This window comes from Parasteatoda tepidariorum, chromosome 10 (assembly GCF_982258835.1).
Source record: "Parasteatoda tepidariorum strain Cologne lab strain chromosome 10, Ptep-v5.0, whole genome shotgun sequence".
NCBI classification, from domain to species: domain Eukaryota; kingdom Metazoa; phylum Arthropoda; class Arachnida; order Araneae; family Theridiidae; genus Parasteatoda; species Parasteatoda tepidariorum.
The window spans coordinates 55,847,488-55,863,563 of record NC_141764.1 but is presented as its reverse complement, the minus strand read 5'-3'; the positions used below and the strand labels follow the sequence as shown (position 1 = coordinate 55,863,563).

The window sequence follows — 16,076 nt, the reverse complement described above, 5'->3', positions numbered from 1 at the left end:
TTTTATACATTTCATAAATAGGCATTTTTTGAAAAATTAAGTGAAAAAAGAATTTACTAATATCATTTTAAAGATTTCCGTTTCAATGATTCAACTTATTTCAAACATATTAAAACTGAAAAAATGGAAAGAAGGATAATTTTTTTATTTTACTTTTTTTCAACACTTCACACTTTCATGAATTCAAATCTGATATTTTTCATCCGTCTTCCGAAAATTCAATTTCTTGTCAAGTGACGATTTTCAATTCTTTTTCGTCCCAAGCTTTAGTTTTTCAATTGTATCATTCGATATCCAGGCTGAAAGTTGGTGCTTATTCAGTGAAAAAAAATTATATTTGAGAAAAAGAAATGACCTTAAAAAAATTCTCTATAGTTCACTTCTTTCTTTGATATTTTGAAAACTAAAGAAAGAATTGGGGATGGGACCTAAGAACCTAAAATTATTTTTCAAATTAACTCGATATCTGTCTGATATAAAAATAGTTATTTTCTAGGCTTATTAAGTAAATCAATGAAAATTTTGTACATATTTATGAAAGTTTTAAATTGCTGTAAATTATGGCGAAGTAGTGCATTTTATTTCTTCCTCCAATGCATTTTCTAATTGATGCAGTTTTGATTTCATTAAAGGGAAATGAGTTTAAAATGATAGACTAATTCAGCTACAAAGTTCATTTTTAAGTCAACTCATCATTTATGTATTAATTTAATAATGTTTAGTTTTGTGTGATCACATTTTAACTGTAATATTTTCTCCTTAAATACTATGTCAACATAATAAGTGAAATGTGTTTATGTTTCACAATTTTAAAATAACCATGAAAAAAATTGAATAATAGAAAAAGAATTAATGATGAGTAAGAGATATATTAATATTCATTACTTATAATTTGTTATTTCAAATGGGTAAAAAGTGCTGAAAATAGTTATCTATCATATGTTTTGTAAATTTTGTACAAAATATCTTACCTTTAGACATTAGGTGTTTATGAAATCATTTAGTAACAATATTCATTGGTTAATAATGACCTAGTTTTATCTTAGAATGCCGTTTCATAAAATATAAAATATAAGTGTAATTATGGATTAATAGAAATCAATATAATAAGTGAAATAACTTAAATTTACATTTGAAATAAATAGCAACTGCTTTTAGGCATATACACACTGAGAAAGTATGGTCAAACCTACAAGAAAATGATAAAATTTATTGTGTTGCAGGATCACCTAAAAGTTCGGAAATTTTTACCGAGAAACTTATGTAAAAATTTGCTAAAATTAACAATAAATTCTGGTTTAATAATATGTCATAAAAATTAATAAATGTGGTAACATTTTTGATGGTGTCTTAGAGCATGAAATGAAAATCATTGATTCTGCTAATTTTACATGACAGTTTTGTACTTTTTACTAAATGCGTTGTAAAATAAACTTATATAGTTTTAAAAACTACTCCAGTTAACCTATTTTTACTGTAAACCATGGCCAAATGAATGATAAAATTACCAAATGAACGTTTTATATACCGCATTTTTTGGTTTTATTAACTAGAATTAAATTTTTTAAGTCATTAGCATAAATGTTAATTTACTAATTTTTTCCGTGTATACACAAGTAGTTGGATAATAAGGCTACGGCGACCGGGATCCGGGGGATCCGAGGGGATCCCGCGGGTGTACTCTTGAAGGGGGTTGGGGTGATCCATCAAATGTGACAGCTACTATAGTTGAGGGTGTTTTTTTTTTCATAATTATTTTTTTTTAATCTTTATTTTGTAATTAAATCTTTTTAATTGATTTTTATTAACTATGAATATTAATTTAATTATAAATTTATTTTTAACCGAATTATGGAAAAAAAGATAATGATTCATGGGAAAAAAGCGCAATGACATACACATGCAAGATCACGTTTAAACACGATAACGCAAAACTGATCATGTTAATGACTCATAAAATGGTGAAATGTGAAGCGCTTCAAGCTTACTCATTTCACCACTAGGGGCTCTGATGCAGATCTGTGATCAACCAATCAGAAAGGAGTATTTCAATGACATCACTATTTTTTCAACCAATGAGCGTATAACTTTCAAGAACCAATCAGAAATGAGAGAAAATAGTATAAAAGTATATGTTCTTACCCAAATCGTCATTTATAATTTGGTTTCTGCCTTAGTGCCTTTTAAATATTCGTAACGAAGGAATGGCTAACATGAAGCGAAAAGCTGATCATAGCGAAGTAAGTATCTTTTAAATGTTTTTATTTTAGAATATGCATATATTTCTATACTATTTTATAATCTCATAAATGTTTTTGATTTTTTTTAGAACAATCAAGGATCTTTCCACGAAAGCAGTATTCCTTCCAATATGTTTATTTTAGTAGAAGATGTCTTTATTTCCACTACTATTTACCGTGATCGAATTCTGGTTAATGTGAGACGATATAAGAAACATGGAGAAAAGTACTATCCATCGAAAGAGGGGGTGACTCTAACACCTTACCAGTTCATCCACTTGGTCAACAGCTCATTTCTCAGAGAAAAGTTGACAGAAAAGAAGAAAGATCATCCGTTATACGAGTATTTCCTCAACTTACCACGTCTAGTCGATCCAGTGACCGTTCATTCTGATAAAAGTGTTGGTATTCAAGACAAGGAGAAGTGCTACAATATAGTGATGATTGAATTTGATGAAGCAGTCATCCTCAAGAAAATTACTACTTGCCGAAATGGAAATACCTACACGAAATGCATATCTTTGAATGATGACCAATGGGACAAAATATTTTCCCTTGGAGATTTTCTACTAGATAATCTATTTCATTTAAAGTATAACCAACTGAACTTTAGGAAAATGTTTGAAGATCTATTAAAACATCCAGCACCATCAACAGCTCCTGAAGACGATGGGGCTATCACCAAAGTGTTAAGACACCTCCTGAAGACTGAAATTTACAAATTGCTAGCATATCAAACAGGCTTATTGAATCCTATGGAAGTAAGCCCTTCAGAACTTTCAAGTAATACTCGAGTCCTGTTTTGTGAATCTGCTTTGAACTTAAAGCCTCATATGTTTGTCAAAAGTTTTTATAATACTGTTAAAAATGAAATGCGTCATCCTGTCTCACAAGAAAATCTGTTAAATTTTGTAACTGCTCGTTTTCTCGACACTATTGATCTTGTTGAAATACTTCAAATTGCTAAAACTGACTTTTGTACCAGTTTTAATTGAATAAATAGTTTAAGATTTCCTTTATAACTTGGTATCTTTTTTTTATAAATAACAGTGATCATCTAATGTTTTACCCATTTACTCGTTAGACTTTGTTCAGATAGCATGCAATCATTTTATAAAGATCCTAAGCAACCAGATAGTTTTGGGGGTGCGGATGCAATACATCGTGCACTCAAAGGAAAAGAGAATGCAAATACCGTTAAGAAGTGGCTCTCTTTTAAAGATTCTTACACGCTGCATAAACCTGTTAGACGCAAATTTCAACGGAATCGTGTTTTGATGAGTGATATGAACAGGCAATTTCAAGCCGATTTAGTCGACATGCAATCTCTTTCTAAATTCAATGAAGGGTATAAATACTTATTAACGTGTATTGACGTTTTCGCAAAGTATGCTTGGGCCATACCGCTAAAAGATAAAACGGGAAAAAATGTAAAAGTAGCCTTAGAATCCATTTTTAAGGAACGAAAGCCTGAATTACTTCAATCGGATGATGGAACAGAGTTCAAAAATAAAACAGTTCAACATTATTTGAAAAGCATGCAGATTAAATTTTTTACAACAAATAATTCTACGAAATCAAGTATTGTGGAAAGATTTAATAGAACATTGAAAACAAAAATGTGGAAATATTTCACAGAATTCAATACTAAGAATTACATCGATGTGATTGATCAATTAATATGGAGTTACAATCACACTCGACATAGCAGTATTAAAATGGAACCAGCTTCCGTTAATAAAAGCAATACCAGTGAGGTCTTGGAAAATTTGTATGGAGATTTGAAGACATTAAAACGCAATCCAATTGTTTTTAAAGTAGGAGATACAGTACGAATCAGCAGACTGAAAGGTCATTTTGAAAAAGGATACGAACACAACTGGAGTCGGGAAATATTCACTATTCATGAAATTATTCCTCGAATTCCTGTTGTTTATAGATTAAAAGACTTACAAGGTGAAGAGATCAAAGGTACTTTTTATAAGGAAGAATTGCAAAAGGTAGTAGACTCTGGCTTCTATCCGGTAGAAAAAGTGATCGAAAAGAGAAAGAAGGGAGGAAGCACAGAATATTTCGTGAAATTTTTAGGCTATCCTGAAAAGTTTAATGCCTGGGTGAGTGATATTCAAAAAGTATAAATAGTGAAACTTAACCTCTGAAGGCTCATTCTCGAAAATGTCTTTCTACGTGACGTTACCTTCTGATAGCTCCATGCAGTTTTTTCCTAACAACAAAATCTCTCATTTTAAGACGCAGTTACCGATACCAGTTAATCTAAACGGTGAATGGGAAGTAGGCCTATCTGAAATCATCTATCCCCATTCTTGGCTGAACGTAAATGAAAGTAACAATTATTTTCAATACAAGATAAGTAATGGTAATATCGTATCGACTGTCAAGCAAACAATTGATGTGGGGTGTTATGAATCAATGTTCGATATTGTATCAGCTATACAACTTGCTTTACCTAAAAATCCTAGCCGGTTTACAATAAGTTACAATAAAGCTACGAAACGAGTAAAAATTAACGTCGTTCAAGGTTGCAGTCTTTATTTAGAAAAGCTAGGTGAATTGTTAGGATTTCGACGCGATGCAGTGATTACGGGTAACCAGAAAAGCGAATTTGTGGCTGACGCGTGGTCTAATTTTTCAGTTTTCTATGTGTACACAGATCTTATTTCACCCCAAATTGTCGGAGATACACAAGCTCCTCTACTGCGGATGGTTCGAATAAAAGGACATGATGGTGAAACAATCAGTCAGTATTATGATAGACCTCAATACTTACCTTTAATGAGACACTCCTTTCAAACTATTCAAATGGAGCTTAGATTGAATACAGGTAATTTCGTACCTTTTGAAAGTGGTAAAGTGATCATAGTTTTACATTTCCGCATGAAGCAAATACTATAAATAGTACGATGCGTTTTTGAAACATTCATTTGAAGAGAAGACGTCAAGATGAGTGTACCGTACGTTTGTTGTACTAAAAAATTCGAAGAACATTATGCGAGTCAAATCGGCTCGGGTTTGTCCTATTATAAAGGTATTAATTTCCAAAAAGGCTATGGACTTGGCGGTATATTTCGTCGATTATTTAGAGCAGCACTACCCTTTTTAGTAAAAGGTGGTAAAACTATTGGAAAAGAAGTTTTAAAAACTGGAACCCGTGTTGCATCTGATGTATTATCTGGCGAAAATTTGGAAGAAGCTGTAAAAACAAGAGCGAAAGAGAGTGGAAAAAATTTAGCTCGAAAAGCTATTGATAAAGTACAATCGATGGTGGGAAAAGGACAGTATAAAAGGAAGCGTAAGAAGCAGAAAAGAATCATTTCATCAAAAGCTCGCAAAGTGAGTGGACGTGATATTTTTGATCCATAATGGCATTTTTATTGAAAGATTCTCCCGAATGTGTGAAATCTGAATTGGAGTTGTTTAACTTACCTAGTACTCAAACTGTTATTCAAGATGGTCAGTGGATACAGTTTCATCCTCTTTCTAATGTGTTTGATAATGCACCTGTAGAGTTTCACGTTTCAGGAAGTGCTGAAGATTACATAGATCTCAGCCAAACTCAATTGTATGTGAAAGCGAAAATTGTAAAAAGTGATAATACTCTCATCACTAAAGATGATACTATTGGACCTGTGAATTTATTTCTTCATTCGTTATTTTCTCAAGTTGATATTTCATTGAATGATCGTATTGTATCCAATTCAAGTAATACTTATCCTTATCGAGCCTACATAGAAACTCTCCTCAACCATGGATACGATAGCAAAACTTCTCAATTAACAGCTGAATTATTTTACAAAGATTCTGACGATGGCTTAAAGAAAAGAACTGCTTTTATCAAAGAAAGTGCTACAGTGGATATGATTGGATGTATACATTCCGATTTATTTCACCAAGAGCGTCTGTTACTCAATTTGGTGGATGTGAAAATAAAATTGATACGAAGTAAGCCAGAATTTTGTTTACAAGGATCTGAAGGATTTAAAGTAGTATTAGATCATGTGTCTTTGTTTATCCGAAAAGTTCGTGTGAATCCAGGAGTGTTACTTGGTCATGCTAAAGCACTCGAGAAAACAAGTGCAAAATACCCCATTAATCGAGTGCAATGCAAAGTGTATTCGATTCCTAAGGGAAGTATGTCTTTTATCCAAGATAACGTATTTTCAGGTCCTATGCCGAAAAAAGTTATTATTGGTTGTGTAGATAATGAAGCTTTTCATGGAACATTTTCGAAATCTCCCTATGATTTTAAACACTTTGATTTAAATTTTATTGGAGTGTATGTAGATGGACAACCTGTACCTCATAATCCATTGGAACTAGATTTTGCAAAAAATCAATACATTCGTGCCTATCAAACTCTATTTGTGGGTACGGAACGAATGGGCCAAGATAAAGGAATATTTATTTCGAGAGAAGAATACGTGAAAGGAAATACTTTGTTCGGATTTGATCTCTCCCCCGATTTATGTTCTGGAGAGCATTTAAATCTAATCAAACACAGCAACTTACGATTAGAACTAAAATTCAGCAAATCATTAGAGCAGACTGTGTGTGTAATCATTTTTGCCGAATTTGAAAATTTAATAGAAATTAACAAGTCAAGAAATATTTTGTACGATTTTGGAAATTAAAGAATGGATGGATTACAATTATTTCACATTTTATCTCGAGAGAAGATAACATCGCCTTACTTTCAAGGAGTATATTCAAGAGATAAGATTCCTAATCTACAAGAAAATACATGTGCTATCATGAATGCAGATGACTCATCCCGACCAGGATCTCACTGGCTTGCATTATTCGTGAATGATAAAAAGGAATTAGAATTTTATGACTCGTATGGAAGACCTCCCGAATTTTATAATATGAATACCTCTTCCTATTCAAATGTACAATGGAATTCCAAAGTTTTTCAATCACCTACGTCCAATGTATGCGGACAATATTGTATTTACTTTTTATTCAAGCGATGTCAAGATTATTCTATGTATTATATTTTAAATCGATTGTATATCAATGATTTTCTGATGTTTCAATTTGTAAAGAAACGATATGGTTTAAGATTTGTTTTTAAAAAATAAAAAGAAATTAAACTAAATAATTTGTGTCTTTCTTGTTTCTATTATGAAAATTTATACAACATTTCTAGAAAATTTTATATTTCGGAATTTTATTTAAATGAGAAAACTTTAACGAAGTTTTTATTTTTAAAATGTTTTTGCACAATTTTTTTTTTATAAATTTAATTTTATAAATTTTTTTTTTACATAATTTTTTTCGGAAATTTTCTTTTTAAAATTTTTTTTTCCAAATTTTTTTTTTGTTTTTAGAAATTACTTTTCTAAAAATTTTTCTACTTAAGAAAAATTATTTTTCCAAATTTTATTTTTAAATTTTTTTCCCTCTAGAATAAAAATATTTTGTAAAGTTTATTTTAAAACAATTTTTTTTTATTGGCGAAAAATTATTTTTCTACGCAAGAAAAAACTTTTTCGTTTCTTTTCCAAATTTTTTAATGCATTAGAGAAAAAAAAAATTTCTAACACTTTTTTTTTTCTTCCAAACATTTATTACTTTAAAAAAAAAAAAAACATTTATTATTTTTAACTTTTTCTGTAAATTTTAGTAAGTTAAAATATTTACACCTGAAAGAAAAAAGTATCAATAAAGACGAAAATTTGAATACATAAAATAGCATTTATTTCAAAGTTTTAACCATGCATTTCTGCGAGCATACATTACACGTTTTTTTACAATTTTATTTTCTTTATACAATTTTTTATTTACATCCAAATGTTTTGGTAATTTAACATCACTCAAAGCACTTAAAAATACATGTCTTCCTTCTGGGGCTGATTTCCGATTTCTTAAAAAGTCATTGAGGAGATTTACAATGTTACTTCCAGGAACAGTTACATCTTTATAAATGATTTCACCTTTATTATTCCAAAGGAGAGATTCTTGATCTTTCAAAAACTTTAACATTTCTGTTGCTTTATCCTGCCATCGAGCTGGAACTACACTAAGGATTCTTTCTCCCAGATCTTCTGTTTCATTTTTTATTTGTATGGGTTCTTCTTTCGCTGGTTCTGTTGTTGGAATTTCTGTTTGGCGTGGCTCAAATTCTTCTATATTAGGCTTCTGAATTGAAAAATGTGTATATCTTTGCAACACTTGTAAATACAAAGTCACTTTTTCTTCATCTGATAACTTTTTATTCTGAAGAATATTTTTCATTAGTTGATCCAGTTCAGATAGATGTTCTGCTACTTGTATTCTATCTTCTGGAACTAGCACAAATTTCTTACTATACTCCATGAATTAAAGAACTGATGACAGAAATAGCTGCAGGCAGTAAAATGGATAGGAATCCCTCTCCTTTTTGAATAAGAATTTTTTTCTTCTTGTATAATGGTGTTTTCTTGTCCGCAAGTTTTCTTAAACTTTCTTTGTGAGGAGATAAACGACTTTTTTGAGTTTTTGTAAGTGGTATATTACCACAAAGAGCATTCAAAACACACTCGCACAGGGTTTTAATCTCGCTCTTTGAACACTTTTTTATAAGTGATTTGCAATGTTTAGATTTGGAGATCAATTTTATGAGCTCTAAAGTTCGTACATCACACGCAGACATCTCGCTTTCAAATGATTTCTGTTGTCAGATGTCGAAGCTTTTTATAACTCTTCTTTGAGAAAACGAGCAAATAATTTTGCTTTTACGACGGCACAATGCTTAAAGTCAGGTGAATGTGCTGGGCAGGAAGAAATGGATGGCATTAAATCATCTATTTTAGGGCAGCCAAGATCTTCTAAATCATAGCACACTCTTCCAGATAGAAATTCCAAAAACTTTTTTTTCTCTAGTCCTTTTACATAGATGTGTGAAAACATATCAAACAAAAATGTTAGAATGGTACGAAGTTTGGTGTAAGGCTCCAGTCCTTGATTCCAGTCGATTCGATGAATATTTCTTGTTATCCAAGAATATTGCATTTTCTGACGGGCTGATAGTTCTTCGAAAGGGTACGGTGGTTGGAAGGTGCATAGTCCCGAGATAGAACTACCTTCTACGGCTTGAAATGCGAGTTCTTTGATGATGTAGCTTCCTGATGGGAGTGGAAAACCTTCAAAATCAATTACCACGGCAGACATCTTATTGGCTAAGAATTCGCAGTCGAAATGAAGTTAACGAGGCTGGTAGACATAATAAATATCTCCAGGAAACATTCCAGAGCGCATGCGCAAGGATTCATCTGTATCACATTTCAAGTCTACGAGTAAATATCCAAAAGGTTTCGATGTGGCATCTGCATAGCATTCTTGAAAAAATTTAACTTTTCGAGGGTACAATTGACGTCCTAAATGTGTAATTTGCGATTCGTCTCTTCGATTCTTGAATAATACAAGATAATGGGCATTTAGAGATATTTCTCTCATTTCCTTTCCTTTATGAAAAATGTTCTGGACCACAAAGATGATACTTAAAGATTTATGGTGGGAAAACTTTGTAAATAGTTTTGTTAATTGTGGATCATTTCCCAATTCACTCATGAGATCATCAATCACAATTAATGCATTTGAATATTGATTCAAATCAGATGGAATTCCTTCATGAAAAATAACATTAGGCATCTCATCGTACAGTTTTTGATAAACACCATAACACCACACTATAGATTTTGGGAAAGGCTGTAACATTTTGTTTTCAATCACTTTCTTGATGAAATAGCTTTTGCCACTACCAGTTGGACCTGCTAGGACGGCTGTAAAGGGATGCTTCAACTTCAAAACGTTCATGATGAATGAATTATATAATTTTTTCAAGGCTATTTATAGTTTTTTCTGGTCTTACTTATTCCATTTATTTTATCTTTTTTTAAATTTCTATTTTTTAATTCCATTTTTTATTATGAGCTATTCTGCAATGAATAATGTCCAAATGGAACGGTGCTGATTCTGTCTTCCAAGACGTGTCTTTTCTGATCGTGAGGAGACAGTGCCAACTTATTGGAAGTAATCGAGAAGACTTCGTGACTCTTTGAACGTATGAGATTCATCGAAGTTATGAGCTCCCGGTGTTCAAATAGACACTGCCTATAATCCTCGAAATCAATTTTCCGATCAATGGCTGTCTTCTTAACTCCTTTCAGTTTCTTTGTCACCTGGGCACCGACTGTATATGCATACATTTTAGACCTCAGGCCAACAAATTCCGTCATAATCTCCCCCTTGGTTTCATCTTTCATCTTTCCAAGAACCTTCTTGTTTATCAAGGGGAAGCCGTAGACATTGTTTGTAGGATAGTCTGAAGTGTCGTAGAGCTCCAAGTTTTCCCTCATGTCCGCATACACATCTGGAGTGGTGATGTTATAGATGAAGCTGTCGGTATCGGTGTACAGAAGTTTAAGAAGTCCTCCATATCTTGGTAACATCTTGGAGAAGTGGAAATCATACATTAATGTTTTGGAAACATCGAGTATAACCATTCCGATGGCAATTGGCTTGTTAAAGGTTAGGGTTGTCCGCCTCATGTGGAACGCTACGAGATCTTCAGAAAAAATGGTGCGATCCTGGAAGTTTGATCGGGCGATGAGTTTTTCCGCCTTTTTCGCATTTCCACAAAGTTTCACATCCACTCTACGCCTGATGTTCTCCATGGTTTTTCCGAACACTGCGTTGTTCATCAACTTGAAGAAATTCTTTTCGAAATCGTTGGTTGCAGCTGTTCGGAGGGTGGTATTTAAATCGATGTATGATTTTAACCATGGAGACTGTGTAAATTGGAGGATCCTGTGAACTCTGGTGAGTTTAAGACCGTGCTGGATATAGAGTTGAAGATTCCGGTAATACAGCACGTACCTCTCTTTGTTGTTCAAGGTGGTCAGGAGCCTCTTTTCTTTACAGCCAGGTGGTATGGTAGTCTCAGGCGCGAGTGGTAGATCCACGTGAGCATCATGGATGGAGGTCGGATATGCTAAGTCAACTTCTAGGATGTATCCAACTGAGCTGTCGAGTGGAGTCCCCAACACATCCGTAGCAGGATCAATCCATTGAAAATCCTTAAGAGGAAGGTACTGAGATTGAGCCCAGCCATACAAATTATTGGCGTCTAGATACAGGAGATAATTTGATGGTAGAGCTTTATTGTAATCCTCCCCCATATAAGGATTGTTGGCTCTCGCGTGTCGGTGAGAGCACTGAGAGATCCCACCACGGATACCACTCTCCACAAACAGATGCATATCATAATCCACTAACAGCTCCAGTTGGACTTCAGTCTTCTTCAGCATAGCGTCCCATGACAGTCCTGGTGCCGTGTAATACCAAGCGGGGTCCAGCCCATAAGTCTTCATGCAGACATCTCTGAAATTTTCAAAGATGTCCGCAAGCAGCAACACATCTGACTTAACGTACAAGTCAGCATACTCTCCGAGAGTGTTCAGCTCAAAAGCATTCCACACTCTTTGAGCATGCTCGTAGTCAGCTGTAGTGATGCCGATCTCATTCAGGCGATTATAAAAGGCATCTTGAGGAGGTAATGAAGTCTCATTGAACTTAGCCGGATGGCTGATGTAGTCATAGGGGTACACCCCCTTTCGCAGTAGTAGAGGCACTTGAGACGGTTGAAAATATCTCCGGATGAGTCTGAACTGGTCTTCCGATAAGTTCTGGGCGAGTTTGTCCAGGCTGCTGGCCATGAATCGGAAAGAGTCCAAAAATCGAAGACTAAGTCGGTTTCCCACTTGCTTTGAGAAGGAGATGTACTTCTCCGTGTTCTCTGGTATGACAGTAATATCCCCATCGTCTCCGCCTAATTCCTTAATGAAGAGATGACTGTCGTACCCGGACAAGTTGTGAAAAATCACCGGAATGAAGTTAGGTGTCCTTGCCTTCAAGTTGCATGTATTGCAGGATATACCGCGAAGTTGTTTGGTTTGATGGTCATGGTCTCTCACCTAAAAAAGAATAAACAACATTAGAAAAAGAAATAACTAGCAGTTTTATAACTAAATAAAAGGTTTTTCCCATATGAGTTAAAATTTATATGTTAATTTTTGTTAGTCTTTAAACTCCACGTTTAAGAGTAAAAACATTTATACTTTTATTGTAAATAGGATATGAAATATTTAGAATGAGTAATCGAAACTTAGAAGCTCAATTCAGGAAAAATCACTGAAATGTTTAAAAAAATGCTTCAAAATTGTGAATTTTTATTTAATTAAATAAACAATTCTAGTATTGATACTAAGTTAATTTCTTCATTAGATAATTTTTAAGTTAACATAATATTTTAAAAACTAAATACAGCACTGTCATGTTACGATATTTTAACACTCAGTAAAAATGTTTTCGAACAAAGTGTATAAAAAAGAAAATATACTTTTAAAAATAATTGATTTATACAGTAAATATAACTCTTTGATATTAAGATATTCTAATACTACTAATAATTTTTTTTTTTCTAAAAAGATTAAATTTTTTGTAGGACATTTAAAAACAAATGATTTAACTTCTAAACTTTCATTTTAATCAAATTTTTCGTAAGGAAAATATTAAAAAATAATGATATATTTATGATAATATTTAATATAATATTTTAAGAATTAATGTGAGTAAAAAAAAAAAAAAAACACTTACCTTATAATTATTCGTGGAGAACTTTTCTTTACACATATAGCAATTTGTAGCAGTATCGAAAACTCGCTGTTGCTCTTCGGTCAATGGGTCCATAGGTAGAGGATGCTTGTAGATGCGGTGAATATCTTCAGCCTCCAATTTCATTCTTTCCATAAAAACTTTCTCGGCATTAGGACCCCGATAGATAAAAGGTTCCTTGTATGGTCCCGTCGTCGAGGCTATGTAGTAGCAGAAGCTGATGGGCTCGTGTTTCTGATATGCCTCACTGTAAGAGCCTTTGGAGTCGGGTTGGCACGTGTCTAAAGGCCTGGTGAGACACTCGAAGTCGGCATATATGACGAATGGTACCGGGTGCGTATGTTTAATATTTTTAAAGGATAACCATTTATCCTCGGGCATCTGTACGCGGACAGCTTCGTGCTGACTGCAGCTGAATTTATGTCGATGGAGCACAGGTTCAGTCGTGAAGAATTGCAGGCAGCGTCGGCAAATAAGATGTTTTCCCTTGTACTTTGAGTATTGTCTGGAAAGTAGCCGAGATAAATCTTTAATCCAGGCATAGTGAGAGAATGAAGCATTGGTGAGGTAGATGAGGTCGACATGGCAAGTTTTCTCTGCATCCGTAATCACGTGAGGATACACTTTATTATTTTCTGTCAACCCGTACACGTTGATGGAAAGTCCGTTCAGCTTCTCGAATTTAGGCACATCTTGTAATTTCACGGGAAACTCAATTCCAGTGAAATTAAGAGTAGGGATGTAAGCTTCATAATGATGACATCGAGAAGCACGTTGTTGGTGATCCTGTACGGGATGGAGAGCAGAGAGTACAGCCCACATGAAACAGCGATTGTCCTTGTTCTCCACGTTAATGATGGCTTGCTTAACCTTTATGGCTGGTGGTAGCTCGATATAGGATGAGCCTCGCAGTGGACTGTACTTGTTTATCCATATCTCCAAGTTGACGATTTCTTCTAGGACCCATCCGGAATCTTTGCCTTCAAAATCATCTGCTTCCGCTAGTATTTTGTCCACCTTTGCTCCATAGACTTCGTTTAGATCGGTGGCAGTCAAGATGACCACATTTTTGGTCTTAAAGTTCTTGACTTCGCTTACTATACCGTTAGGAGCTACTTTCCGGTAACGACACAAGAGTCGGCAGTTCACTTTCAGTTCATAGTCAACGAGGTGGAAGGATACGATGCGGACAAAGTCTTCTCGCTTGAGTTCTAGAAATGTTCGCAAGTCCTTGATGTGGTCATCATTAGGGAGACGAATATTTTTCACTCTTCCTTCGAAAGCTGAGAGAGGATCGGAGACCGAAGTGGCAGCAGCGTGAGAAGTAGTTGGACCAGCAGTCTGTTGAATAGGGCTGGTATTCAAGTGAGAAGTAGATGCAGCAGCAAGGATGTCAAGCCGAGGTTGCTTGGAAGTAGGCAATGAGGTGGTAGCAGCCTTGCGTTTGTGGGCATTGAGGTGGCATTTCAGTTTATCCGTCCTGGCGAAGGTCTTTGAGCAGTCCGGGCATTGGAGGTGTTTATCGCCGTGCATGGAACGTTGATGTCGCAGCATATTTCGCCGGGTAGTAAAGCTTTTCGTACATTCAGGGCATGGAACTTTACCTTCATCCGCTTGATCTTGTCTCAACATGTTATCCAAATCTTTACCAGTAAGGTCTCCAAAATCACACATGGCAAGCACTTCATCGTTCACAGGCAAAGAAGCACTAAATTCTTGACTCATTTTAAAACTTGATAAATTTACAAGTAATAATAAAATAAACTACTAACGAAACTTTTAAATAAAAAGTTAAAAAACTGTAAACTTCTCCGTAACAACTAGCAAAACTTTTAAATAAAAAGTTAAACAACTATAAACTTCTCCGTAACAACTAGCAAAACTTTTAAATAAAAAGTTAAACAACTAACAAAAACTTTAACAACGATGACAAATAAAAATTTAACAAAAAAAAAATCTAACGTAATAACAAAGAGAGAACAAACTAAGTTTAGAAAAGCGCCCTGAGAGAGGTAATCCTACAATCAGAATAAGGTCTCTGGGCAAACGCATCTGATTTTAAACTGTAGTCGACTACCCAGAATGCATTGCGAACAGCTATGTAATGCTTGTTCTGATTGGTTAAAAATGATATCATTATTTTAGTTCTGTAAAATTTATTCTGATAGGCAGAAAATGACGACATGATTTTCTGACTCCACCCCCATGGAACATTCTAGAATGATCTAATGAAACAAGACCGAACAAGAAGTGAGCGAAACATTTCAATATACTTCATCTTTCTAGACCACACAGAAGTGATGCATGCCTTATCTTGAAGACGCGTACTTCATATTCATGTTGAATCCTGGTTGTATGACGTCACGCATTCCTGTTTTGATTGAATCGAAGAAATGACATCACTCTACGGAAACATGTCTTATCTTGCTTTCAAGTTTTATCTTACAGACTGATTATTACCTGATTCATGTTCAATCCTGATAGCATGATAGTATGACTGATTATTACCTGATTCATGTTCAATCCTGATAGTATGACATCGGGTTTCATTTTATGTCATTTTTCAAATATCACTCGTATTAGAAAAAAAATATTAACTCAGAAAACAGTAATTAAAAAATAAAGATTAAAAACAATAATTAAAAAAAATTTATTAAAAAATAAAGATTAAAAAAAATAATTACAAAAAAAAACACCCTCAACTATAGTAGCTGTCACATTTGATGGATCACCCCAACCCCCTTCAAGAGTACACCCGCGGGATCCCCTCGGATCCCCCGGATCCCGGTCGCCGTAGCCTTATTATCCAACTACTTACACATTGCCTATATTAGCAAAAATAATAACACCCAACTACATAAATTAAGGAACTTTTCCATCATTATGTCTCGCAAGTGACCCCGACAACAATTTATATTTCAATAAAAATTCACTTTTTAAATAATTATTTATTACCAAAGCATATTTGTAGACTGTAAGGAATACCGTCTAAAAATACGGTATATTGCACTTTGGGCACATTAGGAGCAAAATCTATTTCACCGTATAATTCAGTTTTACCTAAAATGTTATTCCGTATTTTTTTTAAATATTTATTTCAGTGGAGTGATTCAGAGATTTTATGGATATTAATACTCTAAAAATTATGGTGTATTATATTAT

The 16,076-nt window shown here is 33.9% G+C and overlaps 4 protein-coding genes across 4 annotated transcripts; 3 read left to right on the top strand and 1 right to left on the bottom strand.

The window, feature by feature from the left end:
* Positions 1-1,621: 1,621 nt before the first annotated feature.
* Positions 1,622-4,284, top strand: LOC147802942 (uncharacterized). Its single transcript, XM_087153639.1, has 2 exons — positions 1,622-2,240; positions 2,330-4,284. The coding sequence occupies exons 1-2, from the start codon at positions 2,205-2,207 to the stop codon at positions 3,233-3,235; spliced, it is 942 nt and encodes a 313-aa protein (XP_087009765.1). The 5' UTR covers positions 1,622-2,204; the 3' UTR covers positions 3,236-4,284.
* LOC147802941 (uncharacterized) lies at positions 3,860-4,378 on the top strand. The gene has a single exon (XM_087152780.1). The coding sequence runs from the start codon at positions 3,860-3,862 to the stop codon at positions 4,376-4,378; it is 519 nt and encodes a 172-aa protein (XP_087008906.1).
* A 1,242-nt stretch (positions 4,379-5,620) lies between these two features.
* LOC147802940 (uncharacterized protein F54H12.2-like) lies at positions 5,621-7,064 on the top strand. Its single transcript, XM_087152779.1, has 2 exons — positions 5,621-6,805; positions 7,020-7,064. The coding sequence occupies exons 1-2, from the start codon at positions 5,621-5,623 to the stop codon at positions 7,062-7,064; spliced, it is 1,230 nt and encodes a 409-aa protein (XP_087008905.1).
* An 871-nt stretch (positions 7,065-7,935) lies between these two features.
* On the bottom strand, positions 7,936-15,723 carry LOC147802939 (uncharacterized). The gene is made up of 3 exons (XM_087153638.1): positions 15,423-15,723; positions 12,897-15,374; positions 7,936-12,214 (listed from the first exon to the last, which is right to left on the bottom strand). Exons 2-3 carry the CDS (start codon positions 14,637-14,639, stop codon positions 10,166-10,168), a joined length of 3,792 nt encoding a protein of 1,263 aa, XP_087009764.1. The 5' UTR covers positions 14,640-15,374; positions 15,423-15,723; the 3' UTR covers positions 7,936-10,165.
* Between the last annotated feature and the right edge of the window lie 353 nt (positions 15,724-16,076).

Coding starts and splice junctions, on each gene's coding strand:
- LOC147802942 (XM_087153639.1), top strand. CDS start 2,205: ATGGCTAACATGAAGCGAAAAGCTGATCATAGCGAA. Junction 2,241..2,329: donor GAAAAGCTGATCATAGCGAA/GTAAGTATCTTT, acceptor GATTTTTTTTAG/AACAATCAAGGATCTTTCCA.
- LOC147802941 (XM_087152780.1), top strand. CDS start 3,860: ATGTGGAAATATTTCACAGAATTCAATACTAAGAATTACATCGATGTG.
- LOC147802940 (XM_087152779.1), top strand. CDS start 5,621: ATGGCATTTTTATTGAAAGATTCTCCCGAATGTGTGAAATCTGAATTG. Junction 6,806..7,019: donor GCAAATCATTAGAGCAGACT/GTGTGTGTAATC, acceptor TCATGAATGCAG/ATGACTCATCCCGACCAGGA.
- LOC147802939 (XM_087153638.1), bottom strand. CDS start 14,639: ATGAGTCAAGAATTTAGTGCTTCTTTGCCTGTGAACGATGAAGTGCTT. Junction 12,215..12,896: donor TCTCCACGAATAATTATAAG/GTAAGTGTTTTT, acceptor ATTCTTTTTTAG/GTGAGAGACCATGACCATCA.